Raw genomic sequence first — 20,373 nt, 5'->3', positions numbered from 1 at the left:
TTTCTCGAAAAATCGGAACCCCAACTCATCAGATGTTGCCATCGTCCATGCCTCTGACCAAACTGCTTTTCGTGTTGTAAAAATCAAGTTTGAAATCGACGAAGAAGTGGTGTGTGTATATCCTCTTTTCACGGATCTTCTCCAAGATTGTTGCGCGGTGAATATCTGGTCAGTTGCTGATTTTCAAGGCATAAAGCCACACTGTTAAAGTCCATTCAGTTTGTTGACGGTGGGCTTTAATCTTTCACACAATACGCTCGATCGAACCTTATATGTGATGTTGAGGAGGCAGTGCAGTTGGGCAGAGCGCATTTAAGTTCCAAAACGTCGAACATATTCTACAAAGAAGCTGATGCATGCTCCTTAGTAACTCAGCCGGCAATCTATCGGCCCTCGCCGCTTTGTTGTTCTTCAGACGAATAATTGCTATTTGAACTTCTTCATGGAAGGACAATGAGATGTCTGTTTCATCGTCATCTATAGGAGAATTGTGTTCACCATCTCCGGGTGTTATGATTTCACTACCATTCAGCAGGATTTCTGTATGTTCTGGGCATCAGTCACGACATCACCTCTGGCGGTTCTACAAGAGTAAATACCATTATATGGTATAAATTTAGGTATACGTCACAATAGCGATCACCACGATCTGAAGACTGTCATTAAAATTATCTTTCGTAATTTCATATATTGTGATGTTTTTGTTTCCTTTCAGATGCTTTAAAAACTATATCCTTCTTGTATTGATCATAAAACTCTTTGGTAAAGCATGCCTTAGCCAAGCAGAATTGCTTATGATGATTTTAAGCTCCAGTAATCAGCTTAGTTTCTTTAAGATCTTCACCACAAAGACTTAGCTTTTTGACCTTACAGCTTATTTTGGACATACTTAGACATTATTATGTCCAAAATAAACATACTTAGACATATGGTAATCTTAATTGAATTGGAGCTCAAGCGCACTGAAATAATTACGTAAAGAAGTAGAGAATGTTTCTCTAAGGGGAGTTTTTTTTTACTTGAGAAACACTCACGGTATTACGGATTTGAGAGTCCAAGTTTCAAAGGCTCATTCGCCTAAACCATATCAAAAATGGACTTCAAGACTTTGGTCGATTGCAACTTTTTTGTTATGAACCCACAATTCCTAAAGCCAAACAAGGAATAGTTCATTTGAACAGAACTTATAAATAAACTGGTAATTTATAAGAAGGAAGTTTTCTATACTCATTATTCTCTCCGTAAAGATTTTACTTTTTTTGTTGAATTGTAATGAGATGAGTTGAGTTGAAAATTAATCCATAGTAACAGTAGCGCTACATAAAATAATTCGGTGGGACAGAGCTGGCCATTATTCAATTGCCTAAGGAATTGAAAGCAGCGCCTTACTGCTGGAGTCTCAAGTCCATACAATTTAGAGTAAGGAAGATTTAGAGGATGTTTTATGAATAGTATTGAAATTAGTAGAATTTAGTTGTACTATCATTTCTAGTGGTTTCATTATCCAATATCTCAGCATACTTTTTCTAGTTGAGTTGTCTTGAGTTGTCTTGAGTTGTCTTGAGTTGGATTGAGTTGAGTTGATTTGAGTTGAGTTGGGTTGAGTTGAGTTGAGTTGAGTTGAGTTGAGTTGAGTTGAGTTGAGTTGAGTTGAGTTGAGTTGAGTTGAGTTGGGTTGAGTTGAGTTGAGTTGAGTTGAGTTGAGTTGAGTTGAGTTAAGTTGAGTTGAGTTGAGTTGAGTTGAGTTGAGTTGAGTTGAGTTGAGTTGAGTTGAGTTGAGTTGAGTTGAGTTGAGTTGAGTTGAGTTGAGTTGAGTTGAGTTGAGTTGAGTTGAGTTGAGTTGAGTTGAGTTGAGTTGAGTTGAGTTGAGTTGAGTTGAGTTGAATTGAGTTGTGTTGAGTTACACTACCATTTCTAGTGGTTTCGCCTTTCAATATCTCAGCATACTTTTTTTGAGTTGAAGTGAATCGAGTTGAGTTCAGTTCGGTTCAGTTGAGTCTATCAATATCACCTATCTAAGGATTCATCTAGACAGTATTTTTCATCAAATTTTAATGAGTCGAGTTGTATTGAATTGCTCTACCATTTCTAGTTGTTTCATCTCTCAATATCTCAGCATACTGTTCATCTATCAAATTGGTTACATATTCCACACAGCTGCGCTATTCATTAGCTATTTATATCTCCCAACTGCTATAGATGTGTCAACAGTAAGCGTTAAGTACAAATAATAAGACAAGAACCGATAATTGATAGTCCAGCGGGCAAATTAGTGCTTCAATTTGAACAAAAGATACAAGCAGCTGAATACCGATGAAGGCGTATGGAATGCGAAATTCTATATTTAAACGCCCAATGGGAGGTGGTATTGTGTCAGTATGTGTGTAGACTGCATTTTCGAGTGAAGCAACTTAATGATTTGCTTTTCAATATTTCCTTTTCGAAAATACATAATTTATCACGTTATATAAAAGAAAATATACATAATTTTCACATTGCATAACAATATGCCATAAATGAAACAGGCGAAGATCGAGTTAGAAGCAGAAGCAGGGAAAGAATAAACTACGCATATTCATAAATAATTCCCAAGGCGAGCCATTAAGGTCGTTACGAAATTTATGCAACGATCAAAAGTGAAACAAAACAACAAAAAGTTGTGTGAAATGAATAATACCAAAAAAGGAACTATTATTTTTTAAGGATGCCACGAAATAAACACGGCGACAATTAGCATAAAATCAGATGAATTGTTTGAAATCACACAAAGCGCGCGCTGCAATCATTATTTTCGAAAACGCTTACGAATTGAATGTAAATAAGCGTGTATACACGCAAAAAACCAGCGGCATGCGTGGAATGCTTAAAGATAGCGCAAACAGAAGACACCAAAAACACAAACACACACCCTGTATACATAAAATTATTTTTCAAAAAAAAAAATCTGGTATTCAAATACGATTTCGGGGAACAAATAGCATGCGAGTTCGAATGCCAATTAGAATTCGAATTAGAATTAGAAAGGAGTAGCCGACGCCGACAGCAGAGCCGGTAGTAAAAAAAGTGGAGCGTCCGGTAATGACATGCGGAGGCGTGAAATAGTCACTCGAGCTGCTTTGTCACAACAAGCTCACACTGTCTTCAGCTGAAAAAGTTGTATGCTGCAACTGTACTAGTCGCTTAAGCATGCAGTTGGCGTGCGACGCTGAAACGAACAAGCGTAAGCTGGTGGGGAAAGATGAATATGCTGGGAATTCCTATAAATTCAAATAAAAACCGAAATGAAAATGAGAAAAAAGTCATATATGCTACTGCTTACTACGGACAAAGCGAATATTTTTTTGTTTTCTAATATGAATAATGGAGAGTTTTCGTACACCACCTGCTTTGACCTTGCCGCGGTTCAATTACCCAAGAGATTTTGCGGAAAAATAATTTAAATTTAAATTTTTATTTTTGTGATAATTTTTTGTCGCGAGCAAGGGTTTTTGTTTGGTCCAAATTATTCCTAGAGGGTCTAGAACGCGTTGACGATGAACCACGTCCAGAACGGATATCAACATCAACTGATGATCAACACGTCAATAAAATAAAGAATTGGTGCTTGAGAATCGACGGTGCACAGTCAGAAATCTTACTGGCATCGTTGGAATATCGAAAGAACTAGTGAAAACCATCTGGAAGATCATTTGGGCCTAAGAAAAGGGAAAGCAAGATTGGTTCCAAAATTATTCGATTTTTTTCGAAAACCAGCGTCACGCAAACCTCGGTGAAACAATGCTTTCCGACTACCAGGGTGTCATAAAACGTAATAATACTGGCGATGAGTCTTGCATCAATGCTTACGACCCGAAAACAGACGATCAATCGGCCGAATATCGTGACAAACGCAATCCGAAGATGAAAAACAATGTAAAAGCAGGTCAAAAGCATGGTTATTTTGACAGTTTTGTTGGATTCTCTAGGTATGGTGCACTCCAAACTTCTGCCGACCGGCCAAACTGTCAACAAGGAATACTTGAGTGTTATGGGTGGTTTGCATGAAGCTATTCGTAGAAAGAGGCCGGAATTACGCGCCGAGAACTTTTGGTTTTTACATGAAGTCATGAGTTTTTTGCCAAATTTTCAATCAATATCATGCCGCAACCACCGTATTGGCCTGATTTTACTCCTTGTGACTTCTGGCTATTCAGCAAACTCAAACAGCCGCTTCGGGAAAACCGCTTTGAGTCCATTGAAGATATTAAATGCCAAAGCTATCCCGGAAATTAACTTCAAGAACTGTTTCGAGGATTAGAAAAAACGTCGGCACAAGTGTATTGGAGCCAAGGAGGATTACTTTGAGTGGGACGATATAGATTTTGAAGAATAAATTAAGAATTTAAAAATTACAAACAAAGTCTTACTTCTTTTTGCCCAGAGTTAAATAACCAAAAATAATAAAAAATATTTAAAAATAATAATAAAATAATATACAACATTGCAACCCTATAAATAAAACCTTTGAAATCACCTACTTCACCTCCCACACACAAACTTAAACACCCGACACATTTTTTCTTCACTTCATTCGTCCCACAAATCATCAAACATTAAACTGTATAGTAAAATTTATATATTTTGATGTGTTATCTTTCTGCGCAAACATGCTTGTAATCCCAGATTGCGCCGTTTTGCTACCTTCGTGTACCGTTTCATGCAAATTTCTAAATATACTACTGATTTTTTCGGAATTTTTTGCTCATTTTCGTAATAAATACTAAACAGTTAAGTGAGTTCATTTGTCTTGCGGACAAACATTTGGCATTCTATGTTGGTTTCTAGTAGAAAAAAGTGTCAACAAATGCCCATTAAATGTCAATCAATCAAATTCTATCAGCTCGATCATCTAAGATTTTATTATTTCGGCGACTTTGTTTACATTTTGAAAAATTTGCCAATTTATTTCATCAAGGTGAATGGCTTTTTGTACTGAGCAAAGTACAAAGAATGGAAGTCGTTTATAAAGCGAGGTATATTCGATAATGGCCTGTACAACAAAAATATAAATTAAATATTTTTTTCTTTAGTAAATACTTACATTTCTGTATTTTCGCTTAAAAAAGTTAAATTAAAGTTTTAATTCGAATACAACCCTATTATGAACTGTACTATGTTCACTTCAAAGCCTACAACCTAGCAGCGTAGCTTCTCGAAACGAAGCTTAGAGTCTCTGGTCCTAAAGGTGTTTTAAAGACCATAGAGCACATATAGTATAGACCGTTTCCACGACAGTCGCATCTACATTACCTATCCGGCGAAACTCTGTCAACTCGACAGCATTCCTCCAAATAACTTGAGAGAGGTTTTCTGGCGCCCAAAAATCATGCAACAAAAATGTTTGTCTCACAAACCTTGTTTATTTTACATTCACAGTAGTGTTGCAGCCTCCTCAAAAGCTTTCCTAGCGAAGCCAGTCCAATGCTAATAAAAGCATATCTCAGCCTATGATTGCCAAAGGTTTACACATTACAACTTTTCGAGTCTTAATTAGATATTGACCAATATTCATCTTTTTTGTTACGCATAAACTCTTAAAGGGGATCTCTAGAACCTCATATATCGACGAAGCGTTCTGAGTTAACCAAAAAATGTTTAAGGCGGTCAATATCAATCTCAGCCACTTCGCTAAGTTGTGGTTCTTAAGGTGCGTCCACCGAGATATTTCAATCTCAGTCTGACAAAAGTTGGTTAATAGAGGAGGAAGTGACAAGATTATCCCACCTCGCCCACCGCCATACAACTTCGGCAAAGAACGTTATACAGAATATTTAGCTGAACCTATTGGAACTGTCTAGTCAGAATACCTATAATTACGACGACATTGACCGGTTCACGGCCAGAAGTAGCTCACAATCGCACAAGTTCTGGTTATTGACCAACGCTTGTTGAGCTAACTCAGGATCCACTTCCGGTCGAACCTACCATGAACCTAACAGAGCATCCTCTTCTAATGCTGTCAATTCCGCCTAGCTCTTCCCCCGCCCTACCTACGTATCCAACCGACAGACTTCTGCTGACTGACTTACATTCCAAGACGGTAGTCGCGCTTTAAAAATTGAAGTTTTTCCCCTGCCTTTCATGGAGAAGATTATGCCAGCCGAGACACTGCCCGATTTTAAGGTCGGTTCCAACCTACTTCCACCCAAATCTTTTTCGGTTTTTGTCAACGTTCTTCATGTCTATTGGATCTCCACTCAGATCCGCTATTCAATACTCAAAAGATAGTCGTTTTTAATGGTGCGAAGAATAAGAGGCCTAAGCGAGGGTTAACGCACGCACATTTGTGGCAATGCGTTCAGAGCCAATCAACGCAAAGTGTTAGTGCTCTCAACCTACACCTATCACATAAACTTAATGATGATGGGAGAGGAACGTACTTCAAGGTCTGCCGGGGTTTTAACGTGACGGAGACAGTAATGGCATTAACTCACAAGCCATTTCTGCAGGGTGTCACTCTCACATACTCAGGGACTGAATGAAATGGTTCGATTGAAATCATAGTTCGAATCAAATATGAAGTCAGGTTCGTAAGTGGTCTTCACAGTCTTTTAGCATTGTCCAGTATGCACCACGCGGCGGCGACTTACCTCACATCACTCAATAAAGCTCTTAACAAATATTACTGTAAATTTAACGGGTTCATAACCTCAAAACTAAAAATAAAACGCAATGAAACGCGATACAATCTGTATTTGCCCAATAAATCACTCAAAAACCGAAATCCGATCAGATAACCTAAAAGTATGCTTCACACATAATCGATCATGCTGGCTCTTTGAACCACAAACCAATCTGCCGTATGAGTCACCTCATTTATGAGCATTGTGGGGATATTAGAATAGCGAACACGAGCCAGCAATGGCTGCAAATTTATTAACTTAGAACTCATGCATTATTCTATCGGCATTTTTATGTTATTTTTTTCAAAATATATACAAAGCACTACAGGGCTGCTACTATATGCTGGATGTTTATGGATTTATTTGCGGATTTTATACTTGTAAACACGCCCAAAATACTTTTGTTTTAGCATATTTACATGTTTATGGAGATTTTGGAAATCCCAAAAAACGATATTTGAATTTTGTAAACCGAGCGAGTGTTCGCTAATAACTCTCTGCGCGCTTCTTCTCTATAGGCGTTGCATAGCGCTGCTCGCCCAAAAAGAAAGGCGTTTTCGTAGGTGTTGACTGCATAAAAACACAATAATTAACGCTTTATTGAAGCAGCAACGCTTCCAAGTAATAAGGAATAAATATGAAATTACTAAAAAGCACTGGAATTAGAAGACAGTGCCAATAAAGCCAAGAAATATGTCATGTGGACATAATTTGGCTTAATGAAATGTGCGCAAATTTGGCTAAATCAATGCAAAGACAACGCGCTGTGTGTATTTGTATGAGTGCTCTGCGCAGATGCGCCGCCGCAATGCCAAAAGCCGAAGTGACGCCACGAAATGGGATGTGTCGCCGAACGCGCTCGTACGCGAACTATACTGTTATATATACACATATGTATGTGTGTGAGTGTGTTTCTGCCAGTTAATAGCGACTGTAAGCCGGTAATAGAGGCGTGAGTGGATGGCGCGCGGGTCTACTGTGCGATGTGAGCACAACGCATGCATGCTAAATAGTCCTACGCGGCGGAGGAGCGGATATTTGCACAACGCTATGATAATGTGGCGTAAAAGCAACAAAATTTACGCAAAAATAATTTTAAAAAATAAAAAAATATAAAAAATAAAGAAAATAACAGCAACAGTGAGAACAACAACAACAAGCGCTGGCGTAAAAACAAATCGCGTGCGATTTCGTTTATTGCTTTTTTCGTATTTCGGATTTGTCGTCCACTGTCCAGCTGCCGCTGTGTCCGTCCAACGCCGCCGACCAATACTACCGCTGCGCGCTGCCTATGCCGTACATATTTCGCATACGTTCGATTTTCGTATATAAATCTAACGCGAATCGTTGGTCAGACATCACTTCTTTGGTGGAAACTTAAGTGCTAAGTTTAGCTCCAGTCTCTCGCGTCTTACGAGTGAAGTGAACATTAATTCGAACTCAAATCAAAAGCAAATTGTTTTTTTTAAGGATAAAAGTCATCGTACTTGCATTCGTGTGAAATCAACAACAGCAACAACATAAAACAAGTGCTCAAAATGAAATTCAACGCAACTTTCGCTTTAATCGTGATCTGCGGTTTGGTGGCCTGCAGCCAGGCATTGCCTGCCAAGAAGAGTATGTTACGCTTAAAAATTTGAAAAAAATTTTAGAAAAGTTTATTGAATAGTGTTTTTAAGAATTAAAAAAAAAGTTATTGGTGATTTAAGATTATTTTTTTTAATTTAAAATCATTTCAATTCAAAAAAAATCAATTTTGAATTGAAAAATTTGTTTCTTTACTTTTTTCGAAAGTATTTTGAATATTTAATAATAATTATTTTTTTTTATAAAACCTAATTAACAGTTTTAAACTGAAAAATTAAAACAAGGATAGATTTTGAATTGAAAAATTTTTTTTTAACTTTTTTCAAAAATAATTTGATAAATATTTAATTATAACTAATTTTTATAAAAACAAATTTATTACTTTAGATTTAAAAATTAAAAAAACAATCGATTTTGAATTGAAAAATGCGGTTTTTTAACTTTTTTCGAAAATATTTTGTACAATATTTAATTATAATTGATTTTCATAAAAGAAATTCAGAATCATAAATAGAAAAATGTTTTTTTTTTTAACTTTTTCAAGAATGTTTTGAAAAATATTCATTTACAAACTCTTTTTTTTAATTTTTACAATTTTTTCAATTTTGAAAAATTTTTAATTATAATTAATTTTTTTACAAACAATTAAATTGAAAAAGTTAAGAAAATAATCGATTTTGAATTAAAAAATAATTATTTTTTAAAAAACAAATTCATAATTTTCAGTTTAAAAATTAATGAACCAAAATCGATTTTGAAATGAAAATGCATTTCTAACTTTTTTTCCAGAATATTTTGAAAAATATTTCAATTTTATGAAACAAATTCATAATTTTTAATTTAAAAATTAATGTACAAAAATAGATTTTGAAATAAAAATGTATTCTTTAAATTTTTTTCGAGAATATTTTCAAAAATATTTAATTTTTTAAAAGAAATTAATAATTTTCAACTAAAAAGTTAAAAGAAATCGATTTTGAATTAAAAACTGCATTTTTTTTAACCTTTTTCGAAACTATTGTATTTAATTTTTATAAAAAAAATTAATAATTTTGAATTGAAAAGTTAAAAAAAAACGATTTCGAATGAAAAATTGTGTGTTTTTAACGTTTTTCGAGAATATTTTGAATTATAATTAAATTATTTAAATTAATTTTGTAATTTTAGATAAAAAAAATGCTTTTTTTAACTTGATTAGAGAACGTCTTGATTAAAATTTAATTTAAATTAATTTTTATAAAGTCAAATTCATAATTTTAAATTGAAAAATGCTTTTTTTAACTTTTCCGAAAATATTTTGAAAGTTACACATTTTTAAATTTAATCTTAAACAAATTTTTATGTTTGAGTAATTCAAAAGGGATCTATAGAACTTTCTAAGATTTTAAATCGGTTTTTACTTTTCTATTGCTATTTCTTCGAGCAAAACCACTACTAAGCCATCCCAAGAAATATTTTTCGAACTTTAAATCTCATCAAAACTCAAAGTTTAAATTTCATAACCGCATAACTTGGCATAAAAAAGTCCCAATCATTAATTTTTCTAACTTAACACTTCCCCCTCCTCGCACCGTTATAGGGTTGGCCTACTACCAACAACCCGCTGCGGCCCAATACTATGCCGCACCACAACGCATGATGTTCATGCGTTACGTCCAACCCTCATTCGGTACTGCCCGCTCTCACCAAGCCGCTGCCGCACTCGTTGCTGGCGATTCAGTCGCCACCGGCACTTACCTGCAAGGTGAGTAAAGCGCCTGTCATTCACACGCACCATCTTCACACCCATATCCCTTACATTATTTGAATATCATAAACGCCCAATAAAGATTGTGTCCACACAGGAGCCGCCGATGGTGTTGTTGCTGCTGCTGGACCCGCTGAAACTGTCGGCTTCTCTGGTGAAATGCAAGATGATGCTATCGCCGCTGCTGGTACCCATGTTGCCCACTCCGTTGCTGAGGCTTACCCCGGTGCTGTCGCCGCCGCTGAGGAACAACACAAAGTGACTGTACAAGTTGATTTGGATCCCGCTGTCAGCGCTGAGGTCAGCGATGATGATGCCAAGGAAGGCCGCGAATACAATTACGATGTGCCAGCTGTCGCTGCTGATGGCGCTGATGTTGAGGTTAATTTGGCTGGTGAAGCCGCTACTGTTGCTGAAGTTGAAAGCCCCGCTGCCGCTGATGCTGGTACCGCTACCGTGTCGGTTGGCTTCTCCGGCGCTGCTGAGTCGGAAGCACCTGCTGTTGGCAGCGCTGTCGCCTCCAAGGGTATCGATGTGAATGTTAATTTGCCCGCTCCCGCACCACTTGCTCCCGTTGTTCCAGTTAAACCAGCCAAACGTTACTTGCCAGCCAACAAGAAGAAGGTCATTGTTGAATTGGAACAAGCCGCCGATGCCGAAGATGATGCCGATAACGCCGTTGCTGTGCAAGATGACGAAGATGTTGAGGAAGATGATGCCTATGTTCCAGTGCCAGTCGCTCCTAAAGTACCTGCCCGTCGTCCAGTTGCCAGAAAGCCCGCTAAGGCCGCCAAGCCATTGCCAGTTGGTACCTTCTTCCCTGTCGATTTTGGTGGCGCTACCGGTGGTGCCATCGCCATTGCCAACTCCTTCAGCACTGGTGAAGCTGGCTCCGCCACCAGCCACGCCATCGCCTACGGCAATCCCGATCAGGCTCGTGCTCACGTACGCCCCAGCAGACGTCACTAAATATCTCGCATTAAATAGAACCTAATAACTTTGTAAACTCCCAAACCGTAAAGCCCTTTAACAATTGTTTCTTTAATTAAATGTATTTTTTTTTTTTTTGTTTTTAACTTCTTAGCCCAATTGTACATGACGACAACAAAAAAATGACAAATAAAAATCTTTTATCCTTAAATCTTACTTTTCTTGTGGTTAAACGATTTCACAATAATCCGTGCAATCTTAAGATGGTTCCACCAATTACATGTATTAGACCCAGTCGGTGTCGAAGTGACCACTTCTTACACAAGCTTCAGGGCTGAACCTAATGCTAGCAGAGCTTAGAGCTTCCGGAAAATGCTGTATGATACGTGACATGCCATTAAAGTACGGCTGGTAGCACTAGATATCTATTGACAAAATACGAAAAGACTTTTTTGACTACCAATTATTTATGGAACAAAGGTTTGGATTACAAAAAAAAAACCTTAATTAGATGAAATCCGGAATAATTTCGATAACGCAGGGCTGGCTTAGTTACAAATAGAGGGGTGTTTTACTCTATAGTGATCTCCTCTTACTCACATCAGCTCATCCAAGTCAATGGCATCAAGGAAGCCTAACAAGAAGCTTAAGCTAATGGAAGTGATGACATCCTTTAGCGAGTACCTAGCTTCGAAAACTTCGAAACTTCACTTTTTGTGCTTGAGACACCTTAGTTTGAGCAATGAACAAATGAGCCAGGCTGTTCTGGGTAGCCTTCATTCTCTGAAATTCGCAATAAATGCTGACAAAAACTATAGGTGAGGTCTTCGAAGACCCATGAGGCAATATTTTGGTTCTGATGGTTTTATAACTTGATAAGTCGGCGATCAGAATTCTTACATATGTACATATATAATTTTTTACATCAGAGCTTATAAAAAGTCTCTATAGTACTACAACCAAAAGCACAGAATACGAAGTTTAAACATATCGTTTCCTTGACATCGGGTCTACATAACCGTAACGTATCCGGATTTTTAACCGGTCAAGGACTGTCAACTCGGCTGCATTGTCGCCAATAACAACAACAACAGGCATAAACAAAGTAAACTAGTAAACGCTGCCTCCTTAAATAAATCATATCAACCGCTAAAAGTTGGGTTCTTGGTTGTTCACTTCGACGACCCAGCGGCATTAATTCAATAATTTATTTACGATTTATTTTATTGCAATTTAAACAAAAGCTTCTACAAGTATAGTACATACATACATTTTAAAAGCATTTTATTCAAAAATATGCCACATACATGTATACTATACATACATACATATACATATGTATGTATATAGTATATTGAAGTAAAATATCAGAAAGTATTTGACAAAAATGGGTGGAATATATTATACAGTACAGCTGTTCTTGCAATACATTACTGCAGGACTTTTATGCTTTTGGAAAATTAAAAATTTAATTTTACAAAAATTAAGAAATTAAATAATTCAAATTTTTTTGTTTCAATTAAAGAAATAATAATAAAAGAAATTTAAAAAAATTTAAATGAAGACAAATGTGCATAAAAAAAATAATTAAAAAAATCAAAATAATCAAACTAATTAATTAAAATAATTTAAAATAAGAAAATTTATTTAAAAATAATTAAATTTAAAAAAAATAATAATTAACAAAAATATGCATATGAACATATATTAAAAAAAGTCGTATTGAAAACTTATAAAAAAATATTATAAAAACAATAAATTTTATAAAAATTAATAAAACTTAAATTAAAATAAATTAAAAAATAATAATTGACATTAAAAATTTCAAAACTGATGTAATTAAATTTAAAAATTAAATAAACTAAAATGAAAAAATTTATAAAAAAATAAAGATTTATAAGAAATTAAAATCAAATAAATTAAGGAATAAAAATTTAAAATTATTAGACATAAAAAGAAGTTTCGAAAAACAATAATAATTACGATCTAAAAATATAAAATAATAAAAATAAAACTAAAAAATATATAAAAAACGGGTTATAGAAATTAAAGTATATTGAATTAGAAAATAAAATTAAAATAATAAAAAATATTATTAAAGAAGTTAAATTTATAAAGCAATATCTGCTTTGAAAAAACTAAATAAATAAAACACATTAAAAAAGTTTAAAATCAAAAAATTAAAATTAAATTTGAAATCAAAAAATTTACAAAAAAGAATTAGATATAAAAAATTTTCAAAAATCGATATGATTGAATTAAAAACAAATAATAAAAAACTAAAATTAAAAACAAATTTATAAATAATATTAATTACTTTTCTTTAATTAAAAAATAATTCAAAAAAATTAAAACTAATTGAATTTAAAATAAAAGTATTAAGCATAAAAAATTAAGAAAAAAAAACAACTGTTAAATTAAATTAAAAATATTAAAATTAATGAATTTAAAAAAATAAAAGTTTAAACATCAAGAATTAAGAAGAAACATTTAGTAAATTAAATTTAAAAAATTAAAATAAAAATTATTAATAAAATAAATAAAAAGTTATGTTTTGCCGATTTAAAACCAAAATTAAAAAAATAAAATAAAAAAATTAATTAAAAAAAATTTAAAATAATTAAAGACATTTCAAAAATTTTCCAATAAGAAAAACTAAAAAAATAATTATTAAAACAAATTAATTATAAAAATGTCATAAAAAAAAATAATTATAAAAAAATGTATTAAAAAAAAATTTAAAAAAATTATATGAAATAAAATTTTGAATTAAAAATAATTAATAAATAATAAAGATTAAAAAAATATTTAAAAAAAAAAAAATACACAAAAATAAAAATAATTTCAAAATTTTTGAACATTAAGGAAAATCAAAAAAAAAACAATAAATTAGAAAAAGGTATATAAAAAATTTTAAATTAAAAATAACTAAAAAAAAATTAAAATTAATTCAAAAAAAAAAATAAAACAAAATTTTTTAAAAATTTTAAAAAAAATTAAAAAAACATTTTAAAAATAATTTAATTAAAAAAATTAAAAAAAAAAAAAAAAAAATTTTTAATTTTTTAAAATTAAATTAAATTAAAAATTAAATTAAAAAAAAAATTTAAATTTAAATTAAAAAAATATTTTTATCCTATTTCAAAAAAAGGATTATAAAAATTTAAAAGCCAATATTTTAAATTTAAAAAATAGATGTATATTTTTGAAGGTCACAATCAATAAGTTCAGTTACTATTCTCAGCCGGCACATTTTTTTGGTTTCTATTACATCTAAACAATTGCTAATGGAATGTAAAGTTACTGAAAAGCTAACGGTCAAAAAGTACAAGCTTAACAACATAAAATATTTGGAAATTTAAAACCTTTTTATTTATACAATTGATTATACATACATATTTCCACTTATTCCCTAATGGTGTTCTCTACAATGCGTTGTTAGCCAGCTAAATACATACATACAATGAAAAAATAGCGCCAATTACTACTTCAGTAATGATAACAATCTTTAAAATAACGGTAAAAGCAACGGTAAAAGCAACGGTAAAAGCAACGGTTGTGATACAAAAGTTTAAAATAACGGTAAAACGAGCGCGTAGATTTGTATACTTATATGAAAATAAGTAAACAGTTTCGGAAAAATCAGTAAGAGTGTATGGCAAAATAATTGGAAACAACTTCATGAGAATTATGAAAAACAACAACGTGAAATGGCGCAAAGCTAACTATACACGTGCCCTGCAGCGTTTGAATATCTTTGTTTCGTAAATTGAGTTGCGTGAGTTTATAATTTCTTTTCTGAATATTTATAGAAAACTATTTGCCTTGCTGTAGTTTATTTATTTTATATGCTTTTATTAGTTTTCTAGCAATTTTGTATGCCTATAATTGATTTATTTTTTGTTTCCGTTGAATTTGAACAATAATATACGCTTTCAAATGCAATTATTAACTATGCATAGCAAATGGAAAGTGCGCCTAGATACAAAACGCAACAACATTTTCGATCAGTAGCCATATTTGTCTTGAATCGATGACATGACATCATTTGCAATCGAACTTAGGCGACCAGCAACCTTGTGCACACCTTGTCGCACGCTCTCTTTAACATCGTCCAAGTCGGGCGCTTGGAAAACCACAGCGGCGGCTATAATAAATAAACAAATTTTTATTTTTGTATGCATTTAATTGTTGCTGCTGCTTCTACACATACCGTCGCGCGATCCTTGCCCACGTACGCCATTGCCTTGTTCATTTCTGCCGAAGTACTCCGATGAGGATATACTATCAGAGTTTTGAAAACGCGTCAGGTTGGCTTTCCTTCGCTCGCTTTTGCTCGGGTCATTAGCAAAAAACTGATCCGAACCGAAACCTTTAGCACTACCGAATTTCTGTTGTGCCGAAGTTTCATCGAAAGTCATGCTTTTGGATTTATTTGCAGTTTTCTGCGAGCTACTCTCGCTGCTCCGAGACGTTGTGCTCTTTGCAGGTGGCTTTTGCTTAGCATCACCATCAGCGCCAGCAAACATTGATGTAATATTGGAATGTCCACCACCAATCGGTTCAATTGCCTCAAAGCCCATCATTTCCAATTCACTTTTATCCAGTTTCGAACTTTTCACACCACTATTGCCACGCGCACCCACATTATCGATATATAAATGGCTCGAATAGTCACTTAGCACATTATCTATATCAGCCAATTCCTCATTACGGACAAAGTTAGACATTTTGGCCTGAGTCTTCGGTGCAGATGTTTGCTGTATGGTCTCCATGTCGCTAAGTGCTGAATGCGAAATATCCGACCTGAGGGTGAAATGTAATATTCACATGAAAATAGAAAAAAAAATGTGGTTTGCCCCGTGAACTAAGATCTATTGTGCCCCCTTATCCGTCACAACAATTCACATAGGCCCAGAACACTGATAAATTTCACTGCTGGGTGCTTTTGAGACGATATGATTCTTATTCGGATGCATGGATCCCGTGCAATCTAGAATCAGATGTTCGAGAGTTGCGGAAATCGCGGTAGTTTGCGCATGAGGCTAGACCCATAGGTGCTTCTTTGAGCATGCAGTGACCAGTGTAAAATGCGACAAGTAGCCGAAATTTGTCTCTCAGGTAGCTGATTACACTCTAACACAGTCTAAAACCTAATGAGGTCATATCTGACGCATGCCTGTGAATTGTTGCCAATAATTTCACCTGCCTACTCTCTCCTCCTTGTGGAACCGGTCTTTAATAGTACTATTCTTGTCGCAGCTGTAGAACGAGCAAGCTTGTCAGCCAGTTCATTTCCAGCTATACCTTTGTGACCTGGCACCAAGATAAGGTAGACTCGACTGCGAGATGATAGGCTATTCAGCCGTTCTATACACTCCTACACCAATAGCGATTTAATCTCGTAAACTGAGATCACCTTAAGTGCCGCTTGACTATCCCCGAGTAAAGGGATACTTTCATTGCGATAGTTGCGTTGGAGGTTTATCTCTACTCACTGACATATAGCAAAGACTCCTTCTTGGAATATGCTCGGAACACGTCCCATAGGTATGGAGAGTTAATAATAGTGCTATCCCTTATCAAAGTGAAATTGCCTACCCGCGCAAACTGAAACCCATTCCAAGACGCTCCATTTGCTTTGCCTTAGCTGGATCCACCGATTTTAGTTTCTCTTCCTCTCGTGTCTTTTGCAATGACAAATCCTTATATGCCAAACGCATGGTAGCCACTGATTCGATCTGCTCTTCAATAGTTTGTGGCTTATCGGATACTACTGGCGCCTCCTTGCATTGATTAGCTAGGTTTGCACGTTGTTCGATTTCAGCAAAATTCGTCTTTACTTTGGTAGCACCGAGGCCACCTTTGCGCGCGCCCAACTATAATTGAAAGACGTGAATTTAATATTTTTTTCAAGTGTAAAATATATACTTACACCGGATTTCTTTGGCTGTATCTTGCGCACACCTATTGAAGGTGCAACAGCCGGCGGTGGTACAACGGAATTTAGAAAATCTACACTCGGTGCACCTGCACTAATGTTTTCAGTGGATGCTTTGTCTTTAGAGAGCGTTGGAGTGGCAGTTTTGGTAATAATATCCAGCTGAAATTATAAACAAAAGTTGTTATAGCAACAAAATAAACTATTGTAAAACAAAGATTAACACAACGAGTTAAGCAAAGGCAGTGTGTGATCCATGCTTTGTTGGCACTTACCTTCACTTCCCGTTCACTGTTATTGTTGTCGAACAACGTTTTCTTATTGTCGTCATTAGTGCACTCAGCAAAGAAATCTTCCTCGGCGTCAGCGGTGGATTTTGACTCATTTCCATCGGCCTTATCTGCGGTATTCTCCAAATGTAACTACATATATGTGTGTGTGCAGGTACATTCAAGGCATGTGTGAAAAATTATGCCGTTATACAGAGGCAACAAGTTAGTAAATGTTACAAATAATGAAAATTCAAAGCGTTAACAAACAAAAGGATATTATTTAAATTCATTAAAACCGATGTCTTAATAACGCATAGCTTAACAATTACATTTTCAAAAATTAATGAAACCTTTAAAAGTAAACAATCGAACTATTTCAACAATTAACGAATGCCACATACCTTTGTGCCGTGCACTTTCATAGCCTGTTGTGCCAAAGCTGCCAACTTGTCGCGATATAATTGAGCAGCACGCGAATTGTATTTTTGCTGGGCATCGGTGGTGTTACAGTTATGTTGACGGAAGAACTGCGCCGCATTTGCATTACCACCTAGTTGCATTTGACGTAGCTGCACCCAAGTCCAGTTGGTATCAAGATTTGTTGAGCGTACAAAGGTCAAGTGGACACCTAAGTTGCGATGTACTGCAGAGCAATCGATGCATATAAAAATGCCATACGTAACGGAAGACCAAGTGGGCGCCTTCGCCGAGCAATCAAAGCAAGCCTATTTGGAATTTTAATATTTTTGTTTAGAATTGATTAGTTTAGAAAAAGCTTGTGTTGCATTGTTTTTCGAAGTCTCCAGACAAATTGTTGACAAACAGTCCTTTAACAGGTGCCATATAGCAGTGAATAGTTTTTTCCTACACTTGAGCAATGTTGAGTACTTACTTTATTGGCAGGTTGTGAACGTAGTCGATGAAAGACTGCTTCAATATCCTGTTTTGTAGGTCCTGCGCTTGAATTGGACATTATAGTTTGTAGAATTGCACTTTTATTAATATTTGTATAAGCCTTTCTGCTAATTGATATTTGACAGCGTTCAGTTAAAGGAATTTACTAGAAAAGTATGTTTCTGTTGCGCTAAGGGCACTGCTCGACACTACCAGTAATACACTTAACAACTTTATTGGATTTTTATATCATTCCTACCCGTCGTGGCATGGAAACTTTAATATTTTTAGAGTTTTCTGCTTTGATTAAATTTTGACGTGTTTTTTCGATGAGAAAATGCAAGGAATTTCCAGAATTCCACGTTTATGACTTTTCTGTTCACTGGAAGCAGCTGTCAATTTGCAGTGCTGCCAAATTAGCAAATAGAGATGCAAAGAAGAATGGAAAGAAATATGACGAAAGCAGAGAAATGTTGCTAAAAATGTTTACAAACATTAATTTAAAAAAATATTTTTAACAAATTCTTATTAACAATTTATATTTAAAATATGACGTTTTTTACTTCAGTTGTTTGTATGAATTTACAAACGATAATTACATTAGAAGGAACAATATAATTTAAGCGATCACATCAGTTTAAATGCTCTAATTCTGTTTTATTGCGATTGCGCGTCACAACTGCGATACTATCTGCATCTTGCAGAACTACCAAACGCATAAACGCTAGGTTCAGTAAAAGCGCTTGTCCCAAAAATTCACGTTGATAACGCTCTGACCGTGAAAACATATCACGATGTGCTAACGGAAATTGTACGTTGCGCCGGAAGGATACATCATTTGCCTTCTCATTTCCTACGTTTTCACTCTCATCATCAAATATTAATTCCGACACATTGTAATGGGTACGCATAAGCTGAAGTATAGTTTGCTCGGAAGACACACGTTCGGTGCCCACCAATTGGCTAAATAATCGTGCCGTCAAAAAGCGACGCACATAAAAAACATTTGGCCATGTTTCCTCTGTTTTTTTGTTGGCATCAGCTAAAATTTCGTGGCCATTTTTCAATGTTTCAGCATATCTGCCTCTTGTGCATAATGCATATGCCAGCACAGCTGTAACTTGTGATTTTTGTATGCTTATATTTTGCTGATCCACATTTCCTGGATTGCTGTTTATCGCCGTTTGAGGATTCTCGAAAATATAGCAATCCGCGTTTGGTATAAGATGATCTACATATAATAGTCGCTGTACTAAATCACCTAAGTGAAGCTTTTTCTCTGTGATGTCGTGATGCTGCCAATGTGTCAAATTACATGGTGCATTTACGCTTTCGGATTCCGGTAGTTCCAAACGTGCCCAAGTTACGCTAGAAACACCAACACGTAAAGAAACACAGGAACGTAATATCGCACGATGTTCAGCATCTATGGTTGGTGTGATGAAACCAGCGGTGCGTCGACGTGCAGAAGGCGCCACTAATATTTAATACTTTTGAATTATCACCATTTATACAATTTATATATGGGCATACTAACCTTTACCCTCCTCAACATGTCCCCCAAGCATACTTTTGTAGAATTTGTCGGCAATTCTCAAGCTAAAACCCTCTATTTGAAGTATGTCTTCTAAACTCTGCAACGGTCCATTACGTTTTTTCCATGCCATTAATTTCACTGCACGTGTTTTAGCTATATCATAACTAATACAAATATTTAACTTATTCGTTCATAATATACTAAATGTATTTACTTCAAAAGCTCTGCATCTTTATTCACAATCGTAAGAATTTTGTCCTGCTGCTCTTTGGTATAGCTTTGAAGAGGATTTTTGCCGGTTGTCTGTTTTTTGGTGTCCAGAGATTGCGGTAGTACAGCATTCACATTGGCGCTCGTACTTTTTGAAATACTGAATGCATATGTTTGCGATTTATTAAGTTGTTTTATAGATTGTTTAACAAATTGGCACAAGCAATATTTAAACATTTTGCACTATATATTTCAAAAAACATTTGTGAAGAAAACAAGAGAAACAAGCATGCAAAAATCAGCTGATCGGTGATAGCGAATAACAGAGTTGCATTGGTAGCAATTTGATAATAACACTTATCGGCGCACATATACATTTAACTTATTTTTTATGATCTTCAAACTTTTGTTAATATTAAAATTTAACAAATTACATTTTCCATTTCTGTCGTCAATAAGTTATTAAATCTCGTTATATACATATCTCTTGTAATAAATACCGTAGAGTATTTCTATGTGTTTCAAACCACCCTAAAACTTCTTTTTACGCAACACAATGAACACAACCTAATCAGCTGTTTTTGTTGTTTATA

The 20,373-nt window shown here is 34.8% G+C and overlaps 3 protein-coding genes across 4 annotated transcripts; 1 reads left to right on the top strand and 2 right to left on the bottom strand.

Annotated features, from left to right (window-relative positions):
- The first annotated feature begins 8,200 nt into the window (after positions 1–8,200).
- LOC120778820 lies at positions 8,201–10,965 on the top strand. The gene is made up of 3 exons (XM_040110825.1): positions 8,201–8,279; positions 9,829–9,993; positions 10,079–10,965. The coding sequence occupies exons 1-3, from the start codon at positions 8,201–8,203 to the stop codon at positions 10,963–10,965; spliced, it is 1,131 nt and encodes a 376-aa protein (XP_039966759.1).
- Positions 10,966–14,273: 3,308 nt separating this feature from the next.
- LOC120777701 (ADP-ribosylation factor GTPase-activating protein 2) lies at positions 14,274–18,379 on the bottom strand. The gene is made up of 7 exons (XM_040109180.1): positions 18,032–18,379; positions 17,541–17,864; positions 17,143–17,289; positions 16,862–17,029; positions 16,528–16,805; positions 15,140–15,732; positions 14,274–15,073 (listed from the first exon to the last, which is right to left on the bottom strand). Exons 1-7 carry the CDS (start codon positions 18,110–18,112, stop codon positions 14,934–14,936), a joined length of 1,731 nt encoding a protein of 576 aa, XP_039965114.1. The 5' UTR covers positions 18,113–18,379; the 3' UTR covers positions 14,274–14,933.
- A 211-nt stretch (positions 18,380–18,590) lies between these two features.
- LOC120777240 lies at positions 18,591–20,097 on the bottom strand. Of its 2 annotated transcripts, none has more exons than XM_040108432.1 (3): positions 19,785–20,097; positions 19,571–19,734; positions 18,591–19,510 (listed from the first exon to the last, which is right to left on the bottom strand). In XM_040108432.1, exons 1-3 carry the CDS (start codon positions 20,015–20,017, stop codon positions 18,666–18,668), a joined length of 1,242 nt encoding a protein of 413 aa, XP_039964366.1. In that variant the 5' UTR covers positions 20,018–20,097; the 3' UTR covers positions 18,591–18,665. The 2 variants fall into 2 exon arrangements, with proteins under 2 accessions (XP_039964366.1, XP_039964367.1); XM_040108433.1 differs by having other exon boundaries at positions 19,571–19,723; positions 19,785–19,868.
- Between the last annotated feature and the right edge of the window lie 276 nt (positions 20,098–20,373).

Source organism: Bactrocera tryoni, chromosome 5 (genome assembly GCF_016617805.1).
Source record: "Bactrocera tryoni isolate S06 chromosome 5, CSIRO_BtryS06_freeze2, whole genome shotgun sequence".
Taxonomy (NCBI): Eukaryota; Metazoa; Arthropoda; class Insecta; order Diptera; family Tephritidae; genus Bactrocera; species Bactrocera tryoni.
The sequence above is the reverse complement of the archived record's forward strand: the minus strand, read 5'-3'. Positions and strand labels throughout refer to the sequence as shown.

Excerpts from the sequence above, each read along its gene's own strand:
- LOC120777240 (XM_040108432.1), bottom strand. The coding sequence starts at position 20,017 with ATGTTTAAATATTGCTTGTGCCAATTTGTTAAACAATCTATAAAACAA. Across the intron at positions 19,735-19,784 it reads AAAGATGCAGAGCTTTTGAA|TTATGATATAGCTAAAACAC; the intron begins GTAAATACATTT and ends TATTTGTATTAG. Across the intron at positions 19,511-19,570 it reads ACATGTTGAGGAGGGTAAAG|TGGCGCCTTCTGCACGTCGA; the intron begins GTTAGTATGCCC and ends ATTAAATATTAG.
- LOC120778820 (XM_040110825.1), top strand. The coding sequence starts at position 8,201 with ATGAAATTCAACGCAACTTTCGCTTTAATCGTGATCTGCGGTTTGGTG. Across the intron at positions 8,280-9,828 it reads GGCATTGCCTGCCAAGAAGA|GGTTGGCCTACTACCAACAA; the intron begins GTATGTTACGCT and ends GCACCGTTATAG. Across the intron at positions 9,994-10,078 it reads CACCGGCACTTACCTGCAAG|ATTGTGTCCACACAGGAGCC; the intron begins GTGAGTAAAGCG and ends CGCCCAATAAAG.
- LOC120777701 (XM_040109180.1), bottom strand. The coding sequence starts at position 18,112 with ATGTCCAATTCAAGCGCAGGACCTACAAAACAGGATATTGAAGCAGTC. Across the intron at positions 17,290-17,540 it reads TGAAAGTGCACGGCACAAAG|TTACATTTGGAGAATACCGC; the intron begins GTATGTGGCATT and ends ACATATATGTAG. Across the intron at positions 17,030-17,142 it reads ACAGTGAACGGGAAGTGAAG|CTGGATATTATTACCAAAAC; the intron begins GTAAGTGCCAAC and ends TTATAATTTCAG.